Source organism: Macaca fascicularis, chromosome 11 (genome assembly GCF_037993035.2).
Source record: "Macaca fascicularis isolate 582-1 chromosome 11, T2T-MFA8v1.1".
Taxonomy (NCBI): domain Eukaryota; kingdom Metazoa; phylum Chordata; class Mammalia; order Primates; family Cercopithecidae; genus Macaca; species Macaca fascicularis.
In genome coordinates, this window is record NC_088385.1 from 74,401,523 (window position 1) to 74,427,117 (window position 25,595).

The 25,595-nt window shown below is 43.1% G+C and overlaps 1 protein-coding gene across 3 annotated transcripts; it reads left to right on the forward strand.

The window, feature by feature from the left end:
* Positions 1-4,616: 4,616 nt before the first annotated feature.
* DYRK2 (dual specificity tyrosine phosphorylation regulated kinase 2) lies at positions 4,617-21,362 on the forward strand. 3 transcript variants are annotated; one of them, XM_045365573.3, is made up of 3 exons: positions 4,617-5,056; positions 5,674-5,822; positions 13,078-21,362. In XM_045365573.3, exons 1-3 carry the CDS (start codon positions 5,008-5,010, stop codon positions 14,683-14,685), a joined length of 1,806 nt encoding a protein of 601 aa, XP_045221508.1. In that variant the 5' UTR covers positions 4,617-5,007; the 3' UTR covers positions 14,686-21,362. The 3 variants fall into 3 exon arrangements, with proteins under 3 accessions (XP_045221508.1, XP_073862019.1, XP_015286660.1); XM_074005918.1 differs by lacking the exon at positions 5,674-5,822; XM_015431174.4 differs by lacking the exons at positions 4,617-5,056; positions 5,674-5,822 and adding an exon at positions 5,852-6,683.
* The last annotated feature ends 4,233 nt before the right edge of the window (positions 21,363-25,595 follow it).

Genomic DNA, 25,595 nt, shown 5'->3' on the forward strand with positions numbered 1-25,595 from the left:
GTGTCTGCCACCACGTCTGGCTAATTTTTTTGAATTTTTAGTAGCAACGGGGTTTCACTATGTTGGCCAGGCTGGTCTTGAACTCCTGACCTCAAGTGATCCACCCGCCTTGGCCTTCCAAAGTGCTGAGATTACAAGCATGAGCCACTGCACCTGGCCTGGTGTTCTCTTAAAGGGTGTTAGATCCACCTTCACCAAAATGAATCAGTTCCTTAATAATTTATCTAGCTGCTCCAAAAGCCCCTGCACCTTGTTTTCACATATCCATAGCAGATAAAGTTTAGAATATTTCTTTATTTTTATTTTTTTTGTGGAGGCAGGGTCTTGCTATGTTGTCCAGGCCGGTCTCAAGCTCCTGGTCCTCCCTCCTCAGCCTCTCAAAGCACTGGGATTATAGGTGTGAGCCATCATGCCTGGCCAAGTTTAGGATAATTCTTAACCTGACTCCATCTATCCATAAACCCAACCCTAGGAGGATAGCAGTACCACCCCTCTGCCTGGCACCCCAAGCTTCCTCTATGCTGATTTGCTTACCCTTCCCCCAGGACACATCATGCTTTCTTACACCTTGATGCCTCTGAACACCGTATTTCTTCCGCCTGGAATGTCCTAACCTGTCTTTTCTGACTTGCAAATTCCCACGTGTCTTTAAAACCTCCACTGAAGCACAGCCCCTGCCAGACACCACTTAAGTAGAGCTCATCCCTCCCTCCTGTGTGCTACCTCTGTGCCTCCTATATGCCTTCTTTACCACTCTTTTCACTTCATTAAATGTCTGGTCTCCCGTACTGGACTGTGAACTTCCGAGTAGCAATGATCAGGGATTACCGAACTGTGTAGCCCCATGTCTTAGTTTGTTAGGGCTACTACACGAAAATACTATAACCCAGTAACTACAATGAACAGAAATTTATTTTTCACAGTTCTGGAGGCTGGAAAGTTCAAGAGCATGGTGCTGGCAGATTTAGTGTCTGGTGAGGACCTGTTTCCTGGTTCATAAATGGTGCCTGCTTTCTGTGTCCTCGCATGGTAGAAAAGGCTACTAACTCTCCGCAGTCACTTTTATAACGGCACCAATCCCAATCATGAGGGCAGAGCCCTCATGATCTAACCACCTCCTAATACCATCACATTGTGGGTTAGGATTTCAAAGTATAAATTTGGGGCATACGCAAACATTCAGACCATAACATTCCACCAACAGTGCCAAAAATATGTCAAGTTCTTATTGCTTATTGCTTAATTGAATAAAACAATTAGTTCCCGGCCAGGTGTGGTGGCTCATGCCTGTAATCCTAGCACTTTGGAAGGCCGAGGCAGGCGGATCACTTGAAGTCAGGAGTTCGAGACCAGCCTGGCCAACATGGTGAAACCCCGTCTCTACAAAAAATACAAAAATTAGCTGGGCACGGTGGTGGATGCCTGTAGTCCTAGCTACTCGGGAGGCTAAGGCAGGAGAACCACCTGAACTGTGAGTCAGAGATTGCAGTGAGCCGAGACTGCGCCACTGCACTACAGCTTGGGCGACACAGTGAAACTCTGTCTCAAAAAAACAAAAACAAAACAAAAAAAGAATGAGTTCCTAATAGATTGCCAGACTGAAGCGTAGTCTACTGCATTTGATGATTCATCATGTCTCCTAGGCCTAGCACATACTAAATTCTTTGTAAATGTTTCTGGGATAAGGGGATTAAATGAGTAAATGTGTTTTGAAACCAGCAATGTTTACGTTCATTTCCAATTTTCCTTGTGATCAGTACTTTGCCCAGTGAAAAATCAACTTTCTTCCTCAAGGCTGTATTCTGAGTTCTCCTGTTTATTTCTCTCTACTCCTGCTAGATCCTGCCTACCTCCTTGTTATCTGAATCTGGATTTTATATACATGTGGAACAGATAAGAGTCTTTGCAATGAGTAAAAACCAAAGAGCAGTCTCTTGCTAATTGAATGAAGCTTTTAAGGAGGTTCCTATTTAAAATGAAATCCGCTCTGGTGGAGTTATGAAGATTAACCATGGTAATATTTGTGAAAGTGTTTTATAAAGAGATAAAAATATGTGTAATTATATGAGATAACTGATAATGATGCATTATAATAATAAAATTTGAGGGAAACAACTCCCCAAATTTACCCACTTTACTCTCCCCAAAGCCCCAGGAGTGTGTTTGTACAACTTTTCCATTTAACATTCACTCAGGGAGATGTCCATATTTAATAGAATAAGGAAAATCTAAGCAATGGTTAATAGTCATTTAGAGGTCAGTAAAATTTAATATAATTTTCAAACATGTACCATTTATAACCAAAATAGCCATGGGGTAGGTTAACTGCAGTATTTCCTTATGTTAAGCCACAAAAAAATATATAAAATTGAAATTATATTTGTCATGATATAAAATAACAAACTACAAAAAGTTCCCTAATGTCTTTTATTTTCCTAAAGTTAATGATTGTGTTCCTTTGTCAAAAAAAAAAAAAAAAAAAAAAAAAAAAAAAAAAGAATCAGCACTCCTTTTCCTCATGTTAAATGAGTAAATTAATATTACTAATTTGGAAATTGTAAACTATGGCTTCCAGTAACTAGCATTTATTTTATTCATGAGAAAACAGTGGCATATTTAGCTTCTACTGAAGTATTGTACGAATAACTTAAGCAAAAAGGGCTGTCGGATTATATTAAAATTGATATTTTTGCTTCTTTTTTTTATTTGAACATCAGTTGTATACTCATTTTAAAAAGGAAAATGGTATAAAATAAGTGTTTTGAAAGGAGAAGAAAAGAGGTGTGAGCTTTCTTGAAAGTGTAAGGAAAGTAGTGTGATGGAAATCAGTGAAATCAGACTGGGAGTCAGAAAACCGGTTCTAGTGTCATCTCTGCTACTGAGTAGCCCTTGCCTTTTAGTCGATTCTAAACATTAAATATGCTTCCGCATGTAGATTTAAATGTGATAGTCGCTAGTGACAAGCATAGGGGGATATTTCTTGCAAGGGTCAGTTCAGGTCATGATTCATCTAAAGGCATATCATTGGATTATTTTACTGTGGTCTACTTTATTAGGAGAAGGCCCCAAAGGGTTTTGTTTTGTTTTTTTGGAGGGACGTGATACTAGGCAAAATTCTTTTTGTCACAGTTTCCCTCTCCCAGTGTCCCTAACTTGGAGGCCTCTTTAGGAGTCCCAGAGACTCTGAGAGGTCACACTGTACCTTGAAACACAGTTTTTGGCGTTTGTATAAAGCTGCGGGTGCGCTCTGTGGGAGGTTGCTATGACAATTTGCAAACAGTAGAGGCGATGAAACTCCGCAGGAGGTGACTCCCTTCCGACTGGAGTCTGCACTAGTTCGGGCCTGCACAGTAGGTCCAGCCAGGGGCCAGAGATAATCGGGCGGGGCAGAGCGTAATGGACCCCTGACCCCAAGAGAACTTCAGAAACTAGGCACCTCTCGAGAAGGAAGTGCATGGCATAACTCTGCCCCGTCATTCGGAATTTGTCGGGCTTTTCCACCCCACCTGCTCTCACGGCTGAAGTGGCAACACCTGTGACCTTTGGACAGAGGCGCACCGTGTGCCACGCACGACGAGGCGTGGGTGTGAGACGGGAAAGCAATTTTTTTTTTTTTGGTCTTCAAGGAAAAGAGAGGTTGTAGATGGCGAATAAAAAAGGCAGGGAAATTCTCTAAGTTTCTTGTAAAGGAAGGGGTTTATAAGAGATGCGTCGGGTTGGGGTGAGAGGAATTCGAGGTGTCGCTCCCTCACCGCAGAGCTCAAAGGAAGGTGTGTCTCTCCCAGTGGCCGCGCCAGGAAAAGGCTCGGAGTTGTAAGGAAATAGGAGGTGTCTCTGATGTTTATTTTTGCCTAGCAACCCACAGCCAACTGCTTCCCCAGCTGCCGTCCACACGCGCCTCTCTGCCTCCCCTTGTCCTAGCGACTGGCGAACGGTCACTTGGTGTCAGTAAACCGGGGAGGGTGTGTGTAGTGGAGGTGGGAGGGCAGCCCCCTCTCTCGCCCCTGCTCAGGGTCAACGAGCTCAGCGGCGGCCCCTCCCAGGACTTGACTCTCCGAGGTGACCCTCGCACAACTAAGTTATCTACATGAGGAATTGGGGAGAGGGGAGTGGCTAAGTCGCCGCGACTGAGAATGGGGGACCGGGGACGCAGTACTGTCTGTGAGCAGCCATTCAGTTCGAAGAGCTGAAAATGCATTTATGTTTAGGGGTGGGCATGGCAGGGGAGGGGTCTCTGCGACGCTTTCGGCCGGAGGGCAGCAGCGGTAGGTTGAGCTGTTAGGGCAGCGGAGGGGCTCCGAGGGGGCCGGAGAGGCCGGGGAGGGGAAAAGGTCGCCGGAGTGGAGCCGAGGGGAGCAGTGCAGATGGCCGGAGGGGGCGGAGGAGGGCGAGCGGAGCCCGCCGAATTTTCCGGGGAACGGAGGGGCGGCTGCGCGCGACCCGGGGAGAGGAGAGAGGCCAGGCGGGAGGCTGGGTGGGGGCCAGGGCCGGGGGAGCCGGGGGCGGGGCCTGCGGCGGCGGCGGAGGGCGGCGGAGGGCGGCGGAGGGCGGCGGAGGGCGGCGGGGGCGGGGCCGCGCGCCGGTGTCTGTGTGTGAGTGCGCGGGGCCGCGCGCGCGCGGGCCCGGGAGAGCCTCCCGAGCTAGGCGGTTCTCGGTCCTCGCGGCGCTTCTAGCTCCCCGCGCCCCTATGTGAGGGAGACGGGGAGGCCCGCGGCGCGCAGGGGAGGGCGAGGCATGTGCACGGGCCGGAGGGTGCTGCAGCCGCCCGAGGAAGAGGAGGACGGCGGCGAGGAGGAGAGCGGGGGGCTCGCGGCGGCGGGCCCGGGCCGAGGGGATGCAGTGGACTGTGTGTGTCTGGCTGTAGCAGACGCGAGGCGGCGACGAGGCGCCGGGGACCCGCGCGAGGGGCGGCCGGGAGGCGGCGGCGGCGGCGGCGGCCGCCAGAAGTAGCAGCAGGACCGGCGGCGGCGACGGCAGCCCTGAAATGCATTTTCCTCTCCAGCGGCCATGTTAACCAGGAAACCTTCGGCCGCCGCTCCCGCCGCCTTCCCGACCGGTAAGGAGGCCGTGCCCCCGCGCCGCCCCCCCCCCCCGGAACCCCGCCGACCCAGGGCAGCCCCCGTGGCGCGGGCGGCCGCTGCCTGCGGGACCTCGAACAAAGTCGGCGGCGCGGCGCGGGGGAGTCCCCGGGCGGACGGCGCGCTCCGGGCTCCGCGCAGGGTTGCGCGCGGCGCCGAAGGCCCCTCCGAGGGGAGTCCTCCGCCCGAAGAGGCTTCTGCCTGCCAGGGGCCCGGGCGGGGACCGTCCAGGCCTGCCGCCCCGCCCTTCTCTGCCCGGGGCTTGGCGTGGCCGTGGCGCCCTGCTCAGCTGTCCAAACCCACCTCCCGGCCGCTGGCAGTCTGCAATGTGGGCCGCCAAGCCCCGGCGTGGTCCGGCTTCCCCGCCGGGTCGCGAACTCGCGCGCCAGGGCCCGACTTAACTTTGCAGCTGCCTGCGCCCCGCCCGTGGGTGTGCGCTGGGGAGCCGTGACCCGAACGCTTGTTTGTACTGCCCCGGTCTCTTCCTCTGTCTTTCCCTGGGAGAGGGGTGTCGCTGCCCAGTGGGGTGGGGGGTAGTCTGGGTGACTTTCTCCCCCCTGACCCTCTTTTGTCTCCTCCCGCACGTGGCTTCCAGGCAGAGGTGGGGACAGCGCCGTTCGCCAGCTTCAGGCTTCCCCGGGGCTCGGTGCGGGGGCCACCCGGAGCGGAGTGGGGACCGGCCCGCCCTCCCCCATCGCCCTGCCGCCTCTCCGGGCCAGCAACGCTGCCGCCGCAGCCCACACGGTGAGACCCAGCCCGCGGGCGGCCCGGGCGGTGGGGGCGGGAGGGGCCCCAGGCAGAAGCACCCGGACTTGGAGGGTTCTGACGCCGGGAGAAGAGGGGTCGAGATACAAGAAGCCCCACGCCCCGGGCCCGTGGCCTCTCCTCGACGCCGCCCTCGTTAACTTGGGCGAGCCCAAAGCTGCAGCCACAAAGGAAGATTCGTGGCGTGGGCCCCTTACTTCCCCTCCGGAGCCCGCCCAGCCATGAGCTCCTCTTCCTAGGAACTTCCTCCTTGCTGCTTCCCTTCTTTCCTCATTTTTCGTCCTTGCATCCCAGAGCTCCCTTTCCCTGACCGGGTAAACATCTCTGTCCTTCCCCCACCTCCCCGTGGGTAGTGGGTATTTATAGAAACAGATATGTGTTAGGGGACAGCCAGACCGGCCTGCCTGGAAAATCGATCCCCCAAAGAGCCTCCCAGGCCTGGCTCCAGCCAGCAGGGAGCATCGCCAATTGTCCCCCGCGTGTGTAAGCATGTTTTATGAGTGCTACAGGTTTGAGCACAGCAGAAATTGTAATTAACATTAACAAAAATAAGAGCCGCCGCAGCAGTCAAAACAAGCCACCCCTGTAGGATTCTGCAGTTGGACGTTATTCAAAAGGAAAGGGCAAGCGTTGCTTTGGAGGTGGGAAGGAAAAAGCACCTAACAGGTGCTGTGGTCTCTCAGGGCCCAGAGGGAGGGGAGAGGCCAGCGTGGTACTGGTTGCTGGTGGCTGTGGAGACTGGCAAGCTGGATTCGACTTCAGCATGTACCTTTTCTCAGCTCCCAGGGATCACCCTTGGATGGTGATGGCCAGCCTGGAGGAGATCTGCACTTGGAGGAGGTGATGGTTTGGAGGTCTTTTTTTCCCGATTGGATTTTCCACAGGAACAGCCTAAGATGGTTCTGTGTGAGGGATGCTTGCCAGGAATTGGTTTTATTTGCCAAGCGAAAGTTGAGTTCTTGAAAAAAAGGCCATCCCCCGGCCTACAGGGGAGTAGCTCTGGGGACATATGGGGAAACTTGTTTGTCAGAGAACTGTGAGGGGATGTCTAGACCGTAGTTGCACCTGTTAGACCTGGAGAGACGTGTGCAAGTTTCGTAGGAAAATGTTTTGTTGCTGTTACACTCTTCCCCCTCCCTCTGTCTGTCTCTGTCCTGACACATCTGGTCCCAGGGGCTGGGAATTCATTGCACAGAAGTTAACTCATCTGTGTTGGACTGTGGATGGTAGTAGGACGGATGATTCTGTATATTACTGTTCAGTGTTCTTGTTGCAGTGAAAATTTAGGTAACGAACTGCCATTGATTTTAGGGGTTTAGATTTTTTGTTTGGGATCATCTGACAATTTGGAAAATGTAATATCCAGTTTTTTTTTTTTCTATGTGTTGATGTAATCACATGACATGGTGTGACCTGGAAAAAGAGCTATTTGGTTTGCATGTGGATTCCAATTTTGTAAGGATGGGCTTTGCTTGATCAAAGCCTCTTTGCCATTGAAATACATGTAATGAAAGTAGATAAAACGACAAGTCTCCACTGGAGGGAGAGCCTGTGGTGCACCAGAAAAGGAAGGATGTGAATGTGCTTCTCAGTACTCCTCATAATGGAGGCCTGTATTTTGCTGTGGCGTGTGCCAGATTTACTTGTTTTTAACGTGTGTGTAAACTTCGCTATGCTGTTAATTATTAGATGCTTGACTTTGAAGGTGTGAATTTGGGTTTCGATGGTGGTTTAGTTTTGATTTTATTTCTGTAACATCGCAGATTTCATAGTACAGGAAAGGTTAAAAGGACCACAGAGTTTATCTGTTTCTAGTCTTTCAATTTATAGATGAGGAAACAGACTCAGACAAGGTAACTGGTTTCATCAGGATTCCCCAGCCAGTTCATATCAAGGCCGGAGTGAAAGCCTACACCCTCCTGCATCTAGTTTTAATATGCTGATGGAGACTGCTAATTCTAGGAAATTGTACTAGCCTCATTATAAATGCAAGAACCTTTGTAGATCCATATTCTCATATGTCTGTCGGATTTTTATAAATTTTTAGTTATTATTTCCAGAGTAATTACACCTAGGAAGAACTTCTAGAATGAATGGGGGGTGGGGAGGGCATTAAGGAGATAAAAATGATCTTGTCATAGGAGCTTGCCCACATTTTCTCTTACAGGTGATACACTAGGCAGGTCAAATATATGATTATAAAGATTATAAGCTTTGGAATTTATCTAGTCCGTTGCCCTCTTGTTTTATATCTCCATGCATAAGTTGTTTTACACTTTAGTAATTTATTTCTGTTTGTGTGAGAGATAGAAGTGTGCCTGTTACTTCCTATTATTTTTCTATTAATGTTAATTGGCAGTTATTAATAGAAGTATTTTAAATTCAAAAATATTAAAATATGTGTAACTTTTATAACTGTTTTACTATGTAAAACACTCTCCAGTTAATCAGTTTTACAAAATAATTCGAATTAAAATACACATTTAAAAAATGGCAGTATTTTGAAGAAAAAGTAGACACTTTACTTAGGGCCACACAGACTGTCAGAATGTTTGAGGAGGAACTGAAATTCCAGTCTTTTTGGACTCAGTTCTATTACCATAATACTATACAGCATTTCTAAGATGACTTCAGAAAAGTTTTTAAACACCCAAAACTATTATCACAGTGAAATATCTGCTCTTTGCCATTTTCTTATTGGAAGAAATGAAAACTATGAAACTGGTTAGACTGTTGTTTTTATATAATATTTAATACCAAAGTACTTCATGATCAAAGAAGCCTTTGCAGGTCTCTCGATTTGAACCCGTAAACTGTAGCTGTTTTAACAATTGCATTCATTATGTTTTTTTTGTTTTTTGTTTTGCTTTGTTTTGTTTTTTTTTTGAGACGGAGTCTCACTCTATTGCCCAGGCTGGAGTGCAGTGGCTCCATCTCGGCTCCCTGCAACCTCCGCCTCCAGGGTTCCAGCGATTCTCTTGCCTTAGCCACCCAAGTAGCTGGGATTACAGGCGCCCGCCACCATGCCTGGCTAATTTTTGTGTTTTTAATAGAGATGAGGTTTCACGATGTTGGCCAGGTTGGTTATGAACTCCTGACCTCAAATGATCCACCCGCCTCAGTCTCCCAAAGTGCTGGGATACGGGTGTGAGCCACTGCACCCGGCCTCAGTAGGTATTTTTAAATATGACACACACTGTGCTATACATTGACATATCGGAATAAGCCATGATCTCAGACTTCAAGAGGCTGAGCTGGAGAGAGAGGTTTTTAATATCCTTAAGTTTATGATGTAGTCTTGACATGTATTCTGGAAATGTTCTGGCGTTTGTAGTCCCTCACCCTCAGCACCCCAGCCCCGCTCTCTGCCCCACTTTTTATAAGTCAGTTAATTGTTCTTTCGAGCTTGATTGTGGTTTTAGAGTCCTGCAATATTTGAGATTCAAAGTCTTCTTTTGCTAGAGCTTCTAAAATGAGTCTCTAACATCTGGAAAGCTTTTAAGATTGCATGTGTTGCTTTTAGGTGTTTGGTTGATGTGTTTGCTACAAGTGTTTATATATGGTTTGATTGATGTGTCTGCTACAGGTACTTTATGCTTGGAGGTCCTTTGCCTCCAAGTCTGTGCTGATGCACTGCAAGCCTAACGTCTTGTGACTTAGGTTACCAGGGACATTTCTCAATTCCCTGGGCATTGACTTCATGTTTCCTTATGAAGGTACACAATGTAGTTCTCAGGAACAACTCTAAGAGAGGCAAGAGTGTTATAATAAGGAGGATCTATTGACATGTGTTCCTGCATCCCAAAGATACTTATTGAGCTCTTACTATATGCCTGGGTTTATGTTAATGAGGACTTAAAAACATAAGAGGGGACCCAGCCCTGGAATTGCTCACAGCCAAATGAGTACATCTGATGTTAAAACAATTGCAGGAAAGAGAAATAAGTGTTAGATTAATACACTCCGAGTAGAGAAGTAGCTGTTGAGTAGGTCAGGGAAGGTTTACACAGGCGGTGAGAGTTGAACCATGCATTGAAGGGTGAATCACCTAGGTATGAGAAAGGAGATTCCAAGAAATATCTGGAAAGGGCAATAATAATGCTCTCATTGACTGACTACTAAGCACTTTAAACATACTACCTTATTTAATCCCCCTAATAGCCCTAATGAGGTAAGTTTGTTCCCTTCTTTTTGCAGACAAGGTCACTGAGGTTAACAGAGATGAAATAAATTGCCCTGGGTCACACATTTAGTAAATGGTGTAGCTGGATCATTTAATGTGTGTCTAACTGAAAATCTACCATTATGAAACGTGACCTCACCAAACGCAGAGCAGTGTAAAAGTGCGTGGTGTTTTTTGGGTCCTGGGCTATCTAGCTTTGTTCCTCTTGGAGAGAAGAGTGACAGTAGTTGATGCGAATGGAAGGACTCAGATCATTTAGCCTCTACATTTTAGAGCCTTGTGTTCTTACTGGTAAGTTCTTGCATTAGCTATGGAAATAGGTTACAGCCATGGGCCTTGGGCAAAAAGCAAGAGTGGTCTCAGGTTGAGATTTTTAAATGGTTAACTCTAGAAGCACTATGGAGAAGAGATTTGAGGAATTCTAGACTTAGAATTCTAGACTTACGATGCTGCCTCAGTTGTCCCAGTGAAAGACATCAGGAGAGTGAGATGAGGCAGTGTTGATGGAAAGGGCGTGGGATAGTAATGATGCATCTTAGGTGAGGGAGGTGTTGAGAGGTTTTCCAGGCGCACAGTGCTGAGGATTCATTTGCAGGTGGATAGCCTGAGTGACTGACTACATGGAGGGGAAGCCTTCTGTTGATCAAAAATGGAGGATTATGGGAGTGGGAAACCAGTTTGGTAGAAAAATAATGAGTTAAGTTTGAGTTGCTTATGGGAGAGGGAGCTGATTGATAGTTGGATATGTGTGTCTTGCACTCAGGAGATAGCACCTTGGCAGGTCTGAGTTCAAGGAACAAATGTGCAAACCTCAGGCCATGGGCAGTTGCTGAAGCCCTGGCTGTGTTCAGGATCAGTTGCAGGGGCTTATGGGAGTAAGAAGCCACGAGAATCGAGGCTTGAACCCTGGGGAACTCTTGAACCCACCTAAGGTTAGGTGAACCAGTAGTTGATGCTGCAAAGGAGACCAAGAGAAGGCATTTGGAGATATAGAAGATGGTCGTTTCTTGGCAGTCTCATTAGTTTTAGTTACTAAAACATTTGTGAGCATGTATTAAATTATGCGAAACACAGAAATTGCTTAAAGTAAATTTTGGAGGCTTGGTTTTACTTTGCTGTGTTTTTAGAAATCTCTAAAGCCCCAAGGTTAATTTTGTCCTAATGAAGCAGCTTTGTGCTTTTTAATAGCATGTATACAGGTAATGTGGATTTTTCTTCTGAAATATCACCACTCCACTCTGAAGATAATGGTTCTTTAGGAGAGAGATATTTTGATTCAGGCCCCTTTATTCCCTAGTGTTTGAAAGACCACAGTGGACAGGAGAGGGTGCAGAGAGCGAGGCTGGGGAAGAAAAGCATTGGACAAGCCTGTACCTCTTGTATATATGCCCGAGACTTGCCTGATTCATTTTTATGGACTGCCCTGCTTTTGACATAGAACAAGGGTAAAATAACCTTTCTAGCTACTCTTACTGAATATAAGATCAGCTAGCACGGAGTATCATCTATGAGTTTAATAAAAAAGCTCAGTTATAAGTCTGAGAAATGATATCCCTGAGCCTATATGAAGTCACAGTCAGACAGGCCCCAAGTATTGTCTTCTGTTTTGTTTTAGTTAGAAGTGGGCAGAGAGGAAGCTCACTCTCCACACAGTCATTGTGCATATTATGTATCCAATAAAGAAAATGTGAACATCTTAGTCTGTTAGTAAGAAGGAGTTAGAATTTCATTTTATAATCCAGGTGTTCCCAAATCATTTTTGAATTACTATGTTACATATACACAGCCCTTCTGCTCTTTCAGTAGTAGGTAAAGCCCTAAAAGTAGGATTTAAAAGAGATAATAGAAAAAATACTGATGGCAACAGACTTCATCTAGTTAGTTGTAAGCTCCTGGAGGGCAGGGACTCTGTCACTTTGGCAGCCAGCCTTCTGTTAACACCAGTTGAATGAATGAGGTGGATTGTGATGACAAGTTGATGTAAGATTTCATACAAAAATCACCTCCCAGGCTGCTTTAAGACTTGGGGTTGTCCAAGGCAGGAATTCCTAACTGGGAGAGGATCCTGGCTGCCAGTCCTCTCCTACCCATTACCTCTCAGCAGTCATAATGCTTAAAGGAAATCCCAAGAAGATTGTCAGTAGAGGGCTGGGGCCCCTTGGCTCACACCATTGGTAGAGTTTAGACAGGAATGCTCAGGGATGGCATGCGTACCTGAAACAAGAGGTTGCTGCTTTGGATTCCTGTTTGGAAACCTCGAGTATCCCAGCAGGTCGTAGAAATGGACATCTTCAGAGAGCTGAGCCCCTGACCCCTCTGGAGGAAGGCCAAACAGTGTGGTTGTTGCTTGGTTTGTTGGGCTGAATGCCTTAAATGGTTATTACAGTTAGTAAAGCCTGGGAACTTTTAAAAATAGGTTCGGGGTTTATAAGACACTGTGGCGCATATCTACATGGGAATCTTTCAAGCCTAAAACACAGGGTTTTTGTTTTTGTCACTGGATCATGTGTGCACTTAGGTTTCATCAGATTTTCAAGGAAAGGGGAAGTCCTGGTGATGAAGTGTTTTCAGGATAGAGCTCTAGGTATTAGGGGAAGAGTAGTGAACAAGACAGACATGGTCCCTGTCCTCATGTTAATAAACTACTAGATGAAATATGAAAGGTGCTGTAATCTGGGGGTGGAGGAGCCAACATAGAGTCTTATGTGTGCATGTTTTTTCTGTATCCTGTTTCATTTTTATATCAAGTGTGGATTGAGTGGAACATCTATGATGTGCCAGGCCCTATACTAAGTGTCAGATATAGAATGATAAAGTTATGGTCTCTGCCTCCGTGGGGAACCCTGAATATGTACAGCAAACCATCTTCTCTGTTAGGCATGGCATTTATGAGGTCCTTTTTTCAGGATCACATGTTTTGTGGCCTTTACTCAATCCAAGTGGGATTTTGTAAAGGTAGGGTGGAGGGGGTGGTTGCTGATGGGGGTTAATTATACCCCGTGTGAACAGACACCACTTCTTTTCTATTTATATTTCCTGTCTGAATTCCAGATTGGCGGCAGTAAGCACACAATGAATGATCACCTGCATGTTGGCAGCCACCCTCATGGACAGATCCAGGTTCAACAGCTGTTTGAGGATAACAGTAACAAGCGGACAGTGCTCACGACACAACCAAATGGGCTTACAACAGTGGGCAAAACGGGCTTGCCAGTGGTGCCAGAGCGGCAGCTGGACAGCATTCATAGACGGCAGGGGAGCTCCACGTCTCTGAAGTCCATGGAAGGCATGGGGAAGGTGAAAGCCACCCCCATGACACCTGAACAAGCAATGAAGCAATACATGCAAAAACTCACAGCCTTTGAACACCATGAGATTTTCAGCTACCCTGAAATATATTTCTTGGGTCTAAATGCTAAGAAGCGCCAGGGCATGACAGGTGGGCCCAACAATGGTGGCTATGATGATGACCAGGGATCATATGTGCAGGTGCCCCATGATCACGTGGCTTACAGGTACGAGGTCCTCAAGGTCATTGGGAAGGGGAGCTTTGGGCAGGTGGTCAAGGCCTACGATCACAAAGTCCACCAGCACGTGGCCCTAAAGATGGTGCGGAATGAGAAGCGCTTCCACAGGCAAGCAGCAGAGGAGATCCGAATCCTGGAACACCTGCGGAAGCAGGACAAGGATAACACAATGAATGTCATCCATATGCTGGAGAATTTCACCTTCCGCAACCACATCTGCATGACGTTTGAGCTGCTGAGCATGAACCTCTATGAGCTCATCAAGAAGAATAAATTCCAGGGCTTCAGCCTGCCTTTGGTTCGCAAGTTTGCCCACTCGATTCTGCAGTGCTTGGATGCTTTGCACAAAAACAGAATAATTCACTGTGACCTTAAGCCCGAGAACATTTTGTTAAAGCAGCAGGGTAGAAGTGGTATTAAAGTGATTGATTTTGGCTCCAGTTGTTACGAGCATCAGCGTGTCTACACGTACATCCAGTCGCGTTTTTACCGGGCTCCAGAAGTGATCCTTGGGGCCAGGTATGGCATGCCCATTGACATGTGGAGCCTGGGCTGCATTTTAGCTGAGCTCCTGACGGGTTACCCCCTCTTGCCTGGGGAGGATGAAGGGGACCAGCTGGCCTGTATGATTGAACTGTTGGGCATGCCCTCGCAGAAACTGCTGGATGCGTCCAAACGAGCCAAAAATTTTGTGAGCTCCAAGGGTTACCCCCGTTACTGCACTGTCACGACTCTCTCAGATGGCTCTGTGGTCCTCAACGGAGGCCGTTCCCGGAGGGGGAAACTGAGGGGCCCACCGGAGAGCAGAGAGTGGGGGAACGCGCTGAAGGGGTGTGACGATCCCCTTTTCCTTGACTTCTTAAAACAGTGTTTAGAGTGGGATCCTGCAGTGCGCATGACCCCAGGCCAGGCTTTGCGGCACCCCTGGCTGAGGAGGCGATTGCCAAAGCCTCCCACCGGGGAGAAAACGTCAGTGAAAAGGATAACTGAGAGCACCGGTGCTATCACATCTATATCCAAGTTACCTCCACCTTCCAGCTCAGCTTCCAAACTGAGGACTAATTTGGCGCAGATGACAGATGCCAACGGGAATATTCAGCAGAGGACAGTGTTGCCAAAACTCGTTAGCTGAGCTCATGTCCCCTGATGCTGGTAATCTGAAAGATACAACTTTGCTGAGCCTTATTGGGTTGAAAAGGAGTAGCTCAGACCTGTTTTTATTTGCTCAATAACTCTACTCATTTGTATCTTTTCAGCACTTAATTTTAATGTAAGAAAGTTGTTCATTTTGTTTTTATCAATACATGAGGACAATGCTTTAAGTTTTTATACTTTCGGAAACTTTTTGTGTTCTAAAAGTACAATGAGCCTTACTGTATTTAGTGTGGCAGAATAATAACATCAGTGGCAGGCCATTGATTACTTCATGACTGCCACGCATTTACAGATTGGTGTCAAAGACATTCACTATGTTTTTATGGTTCATGTTATATCCTCCCCAGGGTGACAGCCCCGTAAGGCCCTCCTTTTCCCTCCATGCTCCAGGTCCATGCACAGGTGTAGCATGTCCTGCTTCCGTTTTTCATAAATTTGGGTGGTGGGGTAGTGGGAGGAGAACAGTCAGAATGAAAGTGATATCCTAAGAAAAACTGTACCTTAGAGATTTTTCTCTAGTGCTGAAACAAATACAAAATAAGATCCCCAAGGTTTAAACTGCCCAGTTAGCATTCTGACATTCTAAAAACTGGCAAAGCAGCTTTTAGTGGATAAATGGAAATGGAAACGTGTGTGTTCCTCCAAATTTTCTAGTATGATCGGCAAGCTGTTTTGTAAAGAAGCCTCATATTACAGAGTTGCTTTTGCACCTAAATTTAGAATTGTATTCCATGAACTGTTCCTCCCTTTTCTCTGCATTTTTCCTCTCTGTTCCTCTTTTAATACCACACATCTGTTGCTTGCATTTAGTTTGTCGTCTTCCTTCAACTGCGTATCCCAGACTGTTAATACAGAAAAGAGACATTTCAGCTGTGATTAAGACCATTGTTTCATATTCCAATTAAAAAAAGAACAGCAGCCTAGCTACTTAAGGTGGGGATTTCCATAGTTCCAAAGAAGATTTAGCAGATTAGAGTGAGTTCACACTATTCAGGTGCCACTGTAAGGTTCTCTTAGCCTGGGAAACTATCAACTTTTTCTTTAAAAAGAAAAAGGGTTGAAAATCCTCTTGGTGAACAGAAGTCTCTTTGGCTGTTCAGTGAGGCCGATGTTAACAACGTGTAGAGGAGGAAAAGTTCAACCTCAAGTTAAATGGTTTGACTTATTCTTCATATCATTAGAAGAACCCCAGAGATAGCATTCCTCTATTTTATTTTACTTTCTTTTGGATTGCACTGATTATTTTTGTGGGAATGACACTTTATCTGGCAAAGTAACTGAGAGTTTGGTAAAAGAATATTTTCTTCTCTGAATAATAATTATTTTCACAGTGAAAATTTCAGTATTTTATCACTAATGTATGAGCAATGATGTATATGAATTTCAAGGCACGTGAAACAAATTTTTTAGTATGTGCAATTTAGAAAGATTTCTGCCTGTTTGGACGATAGGTTTTGGGTTGTACAAATTAGGATAAGTAAGCTTATATATGCACAGAGATTATTGTATTACCTGTAAATTGACTTACAAGTACTTAAAAGCATGGTCCCCAGTGAGGCCAAGAAAGTTTCCGGTTAAGTTCTTTAATAATAATCCTACAGTTTATCTTGAAAAAAAAAAAAAAAAAAAAAAAAAGTTTTGAAAAACACACTTTAGGCTTCGTTGGTTGATGGTGGACAAAAATGCTCAGGAAATATTTCAGATATTTGCCAAAAAACCAGTAATAAGGTTAGCTTATTAAAATAGTGATAGATATTTGCTTTACTATTTAAGGTGTCACTGATAAATTAATTTGTACTTCTGTGTTTAGAAATTATAGCTTCTTTTCCCTTAGTCAAATTCTCAGCATATTATACACATTTCTGTGTAATCTGTGGAAGTGCAATAATACGTTAGTTACATATTAAATAATGCTCACGTGACAATACTCCCAATCAACGGCGTATAGAATTTAAGGATCTGTGTACTAGATTTTGGCTTAAAGGCATAAGAATTATAAGACTTGGTTTGGTGGCTTTGTAAGACCACCAGCCTCTTAATGATGGTTAGCTTCTTTAGGACATTAAATCAATAAAAACATAATGCTCTTTTCTTCTTCTAATGCTCCTCTTCCATTTCCAGTTATCTTCACATTTACGTTTAAATATACAAACCTGAGTCTGCCGTTGTTAATTTCCGTATAAAATGATGATACATGTGAAAATTTATAAATGGACTAATACTGCTTGTCTTTCCCCCACCGCACAAAACTGGTTCTTAAGATGCCAACATTGAATTTGGGACTATCTTTATTTCTCAATGGAAACCGGAAACTTTTATACCAAACTATAATGTGCAGCACTGTGGGGCTTTCTTTTTTTTTCCCAAATACAGTGAAATTTTTTTATTCACAAGAGCTGCCACATTTCAGCATTTAGTGATAGAGCTGCTTTAATAAAATTCTAGTTTGATTGTCCTGTCAAAAAAAGAAAAATGTTGCATCTTTGTGATTTTAAAACAAATTAATGAAGGGCTCTGATAGGCTATTAAGAGTTGGCTTGGAAACAGTTTTTGGTCTCACAGGTTACCATTGTCTAGGGATGTCGGCGCTGTTTTCAGTTTTAGGAATAGCACAGTGTTGTCTTGTCTTTGGCAGTCTCATTTGGCTCTGTTTCTTGCACCGCCACTGTGTTCATTACCACTTAAATATATTGCTCCAGCAGTGGAACAACAGTGGTGCAAGACATTGTAGATTAACAGTAGAGGAGAAATTGTGCCCTTAGTGTTAACAATGTGCCTTTTGTTCTGAATGCCATATTGTAGGGCATGCATTTTTTGGCCTCTTTAACTCTTTGAATACTAGTCAGTAAGGATGGAACCCATCTCTGCAAAACTACATCTGTCTTAAATATCTAGTTACAGGCCTTAATAGAAACCATAAGGCATGACTCATCTTCAGGCACTGAAAAAAGAACCATCAGGTAGTGTTACACAGGGACTTCCTATGTTTAAGGGGTTAAAGATGGTCTTTGTTGTATCTTAACATCAGACTGATTTTTACATTTTTTTTTTTTGTTATGCTAACACTAGACAAAAATCAACTGTATTTGTAAAAATTTACCTCAAACCATTTAATTTTATAGTGTGATTAATCCCAGGGCATTTGGTATGAACCAAAGTGCATTCCTTTTATATGTGCCTGGCTCTAGTAAGGATGGCCAGGGATTTTTACAATTTGGGTGCAAGGCACTTAAGCCACTTTTAAACTTAATGGGTGGTTTGGGGTCGTGTTAAACGACTCCATCAGAATGTTAGAAAACACTTTAGGCATCAGTAGCATTGGGCCATATTGGAATCCTAAAGTGTGAATTATTTTAAGGAGAGCATTCATTTTTGTAATTTTTTTCATCAAAAATATTTCTGGTAAGCAGAAGACTTTTTAAAAAAACTGATCTGGTCTCGGTAAAGGTTTTAATATTGCCCAACATAATGCTGTAATAGCATTAAAAAAAAGTATTTGTGAACTCTGTTTCTTAGGGGCTTGTACATCTCTCTGCTATGGACATATATAAAATTAATTGTAATTATACTCAGCTCAACTGCTACAGTTATGTCTAGGCAGTGGCTTGGGTTTTTATCGAGCAACAACTTAGACATGTGACTGTAATATGCTGCAACTGTGTGTACTGAAAATATGTGAAAATGGTTGAATGTGGACTGTGTATATATGTATGTAAAAATTTCTGTGAGATGCTGCTGTCGCCACTTAACATTAAATATGTTCTAGTGGATTTTAATCCTAGTGGCCAGTTCTATGATACTGTATGTATTGTACAGCTGATGACAGGAGTAAGACTGTTTAGTGAATATTTGTTAAATTTTATTGTTGTGGCCAGAGATAATTTCAGAATAAAATTTTAATGTCCTACCTTACTTTTCTCCCCTTTCTAACTATAATTTAACTCCTGATCTATTTCTGGTATTATCCTTTGTCATTTAGCCTGGAGAGGGTTTAGAATGCAAAATGGATAGCTCTATATCAGTGTCTTGAGAAGTTAAAATAATTCATTCTACTAGTTTGTTGATAGGAGTACTTTATTAGTTCAATATAAGTATGCAGATTCCAAGTGGAAAGACAAAGGTTTTAGTAAGTAGCTCTTGCTTTTCCTAGGATATTCTATTCCTTTACCTTTAAGATTTTTATGTTAACTTTTTTATACATAGCCTCTGCTGTGTTATTATGCTAGAGCTTCATGTCTTTTAAACTTCACGATGATAGTTAAGCTGGAGGAGCAGAGCCTGTCAATTATTCCCCACCAGTCTTCATTCTTTTCTGTGCACAAGTTCTGGTAAATTATTCTAATGTGTTCTAACCAGCTCCACCCAATGTTTTTTAATGCTTATGAGTTTGCAGTTTTTGTACTTGGTGGTCTCTGTGGTTCATATTTTTTTGTGTTGTAGTGTCTCCTGCCTTGGTTGGCTCGGAAAATAAGGCCTAGGAACTGCAACTAGCTCATGATTTGTCAGGTTCAGTTAATACCAAGCTAAGAGTTTACTTACAGATGACAGCAAGCAGATGCTCTAGTAATTTGTCAGACATTGCAGGGATATTGTGTAGTCAAATATTTCCCTCTTGTGGAAAGAACTACCTCACATTTTTATTTATTTTCCTTCTGTTACCAACAGCCAAGGAATTAACTTAGTGTGGCTTCCTGCATCAATACTGGGATATACTTAAACAAGGGAATGCTGTAAGAGTTCCCAATTGTCTCGTCACAGCCTGGGCCATAGATTTTCGTTACTGCTAATCTTGCTGCTTAAAGTTCACACCCAGTGCAAAAAATCTAACCAGGAAACTAATCCCAAAATCCAATATATTTAGAAAGATAAGTGTTAAGAGATGTGCATTATGTACAAAATTGAAAAATGGTGCTAAAGTGGCAATGTAAATTTAAAATTTCTTGTCCAGATCTGACTGACTGACTGACTGACTGACTCAGGAGATTATAATTCCTACTCATTCCCTTTCCTTTTAGCAGATCTTTCAAAAGCTCTTTTTAAAATTGATCAATATACTATTCTGTTTGAGTCTCTACAATCCTATCCCTTCTGGAATCAACAGCTACACAAAGAAATATTCTTGGAACTTCAAAGTTGCCTTCAAACTAGCTCTAGAAAATGTCCCTAGCTGACATTGGTATTGGTCTGTTAGAAGGGGAAATTGATTTGACTACTTTCTGTTTTGAAAAGAGCATTAAGAGGGATTTGAGGAAGGTATTTGTGACTTTCCTTTTTTTCTTAAGTTTGAAGTACACTTCATTTCCTTTGGGTTATTAGGCAGATAAACACTTGTCATTAGTAATACTTAACACTGTCCAAAATGAAAAATGACTGCCAGTGTGTTGCACATACATGAGAAGATTGCATCTTACTTCAAAGTCTTTGGTTTGTTTCCTTCCTTCGTTTGACTTTGACTTACTATTTTGCTATGGTCACATCCTTAATATCTGTGGTACATTTCATATATACATGGGGTGGGGGCATACTTGCCATTCCCATGTGTCTCAAGGAAGCTTAATGAGGAAACTAATGAGTTAATATTTATTCTTCTGAAGAAAGCTGACATTTTAGGAGTGTTAAGTCATCTATAATAAGGAGCAGCAGGAATATATTATGATTGTATCACATGTTCCAGAGAGCATTACCCCTTACATAGAAAGCTCCTTGGAGATTTCATGGTGTTGCATGAACATCAGTTTATCCTTATACATCCCTATGAACTGTAATTATCCTCATTTGATATTTGAGGAAACTGAAGTGACTTGCTCCAAAGTGACTTTACAGAAACATTGCAGTTTGAGGCTTAGGTTGTAATCAGATAATTTTGATCTTGTACAGTAAGGGAAAATCCATAACCATACATAACACAAAAGTTTAGAAAGCGGAGGAAGTTGAGCTAGCAATGGGCATTTCTATTATTTAAGTTACATACCAGTTTCCAGGAATATTTTTCAAATGGGACAAACTAAAAAGTTGAGGACTAGAGCATCGTAGTCTCTTAAGTGCACCTCATAACTTAATGCATGTGCACACACCCTCAGTTAATTTGTAAGAGAGTGACTTCTCATTGTTATTTGTGGAGAGGCTAGTTATAGTAGCTTCCTTATTTTCTGTGTTGCTGAATTTTTTTTTATATTTGAAAGTATGAAAATACTATTTTTGACACTTTACTGTTTCTCAGGGATTAAAAGTTAAATTTTACTGACTGTAGCAGCAGGTAAATCTCTTAAATTTACTCAGGTTTCCTATCCTTTGCCTCCATATTTAAGAAAATATAGAATGCCTGCCAGGGAAATATATAAAAATAAAAATTTCAAATACAATTTTAAAATACCAATTTGTAAATAAACCAATTTTACAAACTAAAATATTGTGTCTTTCCTTGCTTTTTATCCCAATTTATCTCCCCTCCTAAGTTTGAGGAGTTTTGAATATTAAGGCTCTTTCTTCATTTGTAAAAATGAAGTATGCTATTTGCAAAGCAAAAGCCCATGAAAAGCCCCAAATCATTTAAGTGAAGCTCATTGAATTGTTTTCAGTTGTTTTGGGAGAAATGTAACTAATTATAAGCAATTTATGTAGACCTGCAGCAAATAAATGTATGAGTAAATTTGGGCTAATTTGTCATCTTTTTATCTGAAGAGGAACACCCTACTTAATTTCCCTTGTCCGTAAAATTCAGTTTATCAGAATTTTGGCTAGGGTAGCTTTAAATATATATATATAAAATGCAGATGGCATTTGTTTGTCAAATACGTATTAAATAAGTGTCCTATAGCCCAGAATCTTGTAGGCACTAGGGATATATAATGCTGAACAAAACACACAGTGCCTTTTTAAGGGAGTTTTTAGACTGGTTGGAAAGGCAAACATTATATGGATAATTATATGAAAAAATACATAGTTGCAAAGTAATAAGTGCTGTGAAGATAAAGCATGTTGTGCTGAGTGTGTGTGCAATGTTATGTTGTATGGATCAAAGATGGCTTCCCTAGGAAATAAATAGCTTTGGAGCTGAGGAACAAAGAGCGTGAATAGAGACCCAGTAGCTAGAGGAAATAAGGTGACCAATTGAAGTCAGGGCTATGTGGCCAGAGCCCAGAGAATGAGAGTACTTGGTGTGAAACGAAGCTGGTGAGGTGGTTGGGAACTGGAACATGCCAAGGTAGGTGCTATTAAGGATTTTGGTCCTTACCCTATAAGCAAGGCAGCCACCAAGAGATTTTTAAGGAGGAAATGCCATGAGCAGATTGGCTCTTCCTGGCTGGCTTTATAGGAAAGTACTGAGAAGGGTAAGAGTAGATGAAGGAAGTCCAACTGAAAGTGTTTGCAAGAGATGGCAGACTGGCCCACAGGGTGGGGATGGACATTTAAAGAAAATGGATTTGAGGGCTCATTAGGATACAGAAAAACAGATGCTCTCTGATTTACAATAGGTCGACTTAAAATTTTTTGAGTTTGTGATGGGTTTATCTGGTTCCGATGGGTTTATCAGGAAGTAGCCGTTTTGTAAGTCCAGGCCCATCTGCATTAAGGTAGAATTAACAGTGATTTCTCTTTGTGTCTGAAAAGTAGTTGTTGCTATTTGTGTCTGGTTTGCTACTTTGCATCAAAAGGAATCACAGTATCTTACTTGTTTAAGAAAAGAAAAGGTTGCAAAGTAATGCCTTTGGTTACAAAGTATGAAGCACTGGTATACTATCTTTTGCTGAAGATTTGAAGCCTTTGAGTAAAATCTTGTTTATTAATTCACATTCGTTTCAGGAAATTTTAAATTTTAAAAAGATTGTAAAAATGGGGTGGGGGGATTTTACATATTAAGTTTTTATATTAAGACTAAAATGAATGAAGGAAAGAAGGAAGGGAGGGGGAGAGGGAGGCAACTAGATTTGTGAGAAAGAATAACAGACTAGGAGGTCAGCAAAGGCCGCTCTGGCCTAGTGGCTGAATGTGGTGTTCTGAAGGAGGAAGGAGCTCAAGAGCAAGCAAGGCAAACTCCCTCTCCCCCTCCCTCCCTTTCTTCTTCCCTTTCTTTCATAGAAGTTAAACTTTTACTCTATAAGATGGTATATATGGATTTGGCATATTTGAGTTTACCAAAAAAAAAAAAAATTATAAAAGACGTGAAAGAGGAGGAGAAGGAGATCAATCCCTGCCTTTGAGGACATTATGTTTAATTAGGAAGACAAGATTAGACAGAAAATATTAAACAAGTCTAGAACATTGAAAGATGAAATTCAGAATAAGTGCAGCTCATTTGCATTGCGTTGCTCTCGGATAATAAGAGCTTCAAGAAGGTGGGTCTCCAGCCAGGTCTTGATGGAATGCAGACTGAGAGAGAGAAAAAGGATATTCTAGGAGAAGCAAATTGCTGTAACTGAGGGATGTCATGAATCATTCATTCGTATGTCATCCAGTATTTACTGAGCACCTACATGTATAATTTTTGACATAATGCAAAGGATGGGCAAAGAGACTGGGTTTATGGCAGGATGATGGCAGGGTGAAGAAGGGAGAATAATTTCTTCAGAAGGTAGGCCTTGTCCTGTGGTTTTCTCAAATGTGCCGTGTTGTTGTAGCCACGACACATGTGCTGTCTCTGTCTAGAGTGCATTTGCCAATCTCTGCCTCATCCTGTGAGACTCAGCCCGGACCAGATGTCACTGCCCTTACAAAGTCCTCTTTAGCCTGAGGTTGGGCAAGATCACCCTTTCCAAAAGCTAACACTGGCGATCTCTCTGCTAACTGCAAGGTGAGTAGAAGTGAATTGAGAAGGCAGTGGAATCTTCTCCCTTGTTTCCCTCCATCCTTCCCACTGGGCACACACTGGCAAAAAAAAAAAAAAGAAAAAAAACAAGTGGTGTCTGAAGATGCCATTTTAGTAAGAGAGGTACTTGTTAACCAGACAATCATAAAATGTTTACAGTTTGTAAGCAGTGCCCAGCATGAGAAGCAGCTAGATTTGTGAGAAAGAATAACAGACTGGGAGGTCAGCAAAGGCTGCTCTGGCATAGTGGTGTGGATGTGGTGTTCTGAAGGAGGAAGGAGCTCAAGAGCAAGCCAGAGCATGGGATGGAGGCTTGCAAGTCTGGAGTTCTGTGAGCCAGGAGAAAGCACGTGCAAGATAAGGAGGGAGAGAAATGCGACGCCGGACCTTGGAGAAGGCCACACAGACCATTTGGAGGAGCTGGGAATTTATTCTGATTACACCAGGAAGCCATTGATGCATTTACAATAAATTAAAAACAAAAAACAAAACAACAACAACAAAAACACACACACACAAAAATCATTCTGGTTTCCTATGGAGAAAAACTGGAGGGAAGCCATGTGGAAATGATGCCACTCCATGAGACAGAGGACTTCTAACCATCTGGGAGGAGTTGAGAGACATCATTTGATAGAAGAATGGTCCTTCACCAGAAGTTCTGTTTAGGAAGTGAGGTGAGGTGGGGATAAGGCTACGAAGGGTTCTGAGGATACCATTTGTTGTTGCTATTTTTGTAATTGAAATAACATAGGCTAAAAAAAGTGTTTTTACAGTATGACTATATAAAAATTGCAGATGCAATGTAATTAATGTATAAAGGACATTTAAAATCAGTAACAAAAATGCTAATATGCCAGTGGAAAAAAGAGACAATAACACCTTCAAAAAATTTACATGAGCAACATAAATGGACCAAAACATTTTAAATTGTAAATCAAAGTAATAAAAATTAAAGCTATGAGTTTATTTCTAACCCACAAAATATCAACAATTAATTAAACAACCATGTTTATTGCTAGCAAGGGTGTGGAGTGGTGTAAAGCACTCATTTGATGCTGCTGGGGCATAATTAGCAGAGCCTTTCTGGAGGGCACTTGGTAATCTGTACCAAGAGCTTTAGAAATACTCATTCATTTTTACTTGTTGATTCTACTTCCAGAAATTGGTATCAGAATCCATCATGTAAACAAAGAGTTATGTACAAGAATAATCATATCTACTAGGACAAACTTAGAAAAAAACATTGTATCTATTAACAGAGGATTTCTTAATAAATTATAAGTATATGAATTATGAACAACATGTTTACAGTATAATATTAAACAACAAAAAAAGGGAGGCACACAAGTGAATGTCCTCCCTACCAAAACAGGCAAAGGGAGGGGCAGAGATGGCATTGGGAAAAGAATTAGAAAGAAATACAGCAATGTATTAACAGGTAGCTGATATTAATTTTACTTTTCTTATCTGTTTTTCATCAGTTTTCACAATGACCATATTTTAAAATTATCAATACATTATTATAAAGAAAAGCATTTGTAAGGGAATGAATAAAATCAACAGAAGAAAACTGCTATGGAAGAGCACCTTAATAATGGGGAGGAAATTTGCTTTCTGGCCTATTGAACCATGTGAACCATTTCAGTTCCTACATTTGCCAGGCACTTTCTCACTTCTGGTTTCCACCATCTGGAATGTGGTGCTCTCCTTAGCCTGGCTCACTCCTGCTGTCCCCATGTCTCAAGTAGCAGTGCTTCCTCCCTCTGCCCTGCCTGCCCCCTCGCTCAGCCTTCATCAGATGAACTGAGAGGCTCCTGCAGTCTCCCATGTTCATCTCAGTGCCTACTTTCATAGACCTTAGAATTCAGTGGTCAGGCTGGTTTAATTGTCACATGTTGGGTTCCTTGAGGACCAGGGACTATATTTCTTGCTAACATAAAAGGACGATCCCCAGGGACTGATGTAAAGTTTGGGACAAAACAGGACCTCAGTAAAAGTTTGTGAGTGAGTGAAGTGCTTGGGGAGGGAGGTTTCAAGAGAGATGTGCACAAAGTAAGCCAGAACCCTTTGAGAAGGAG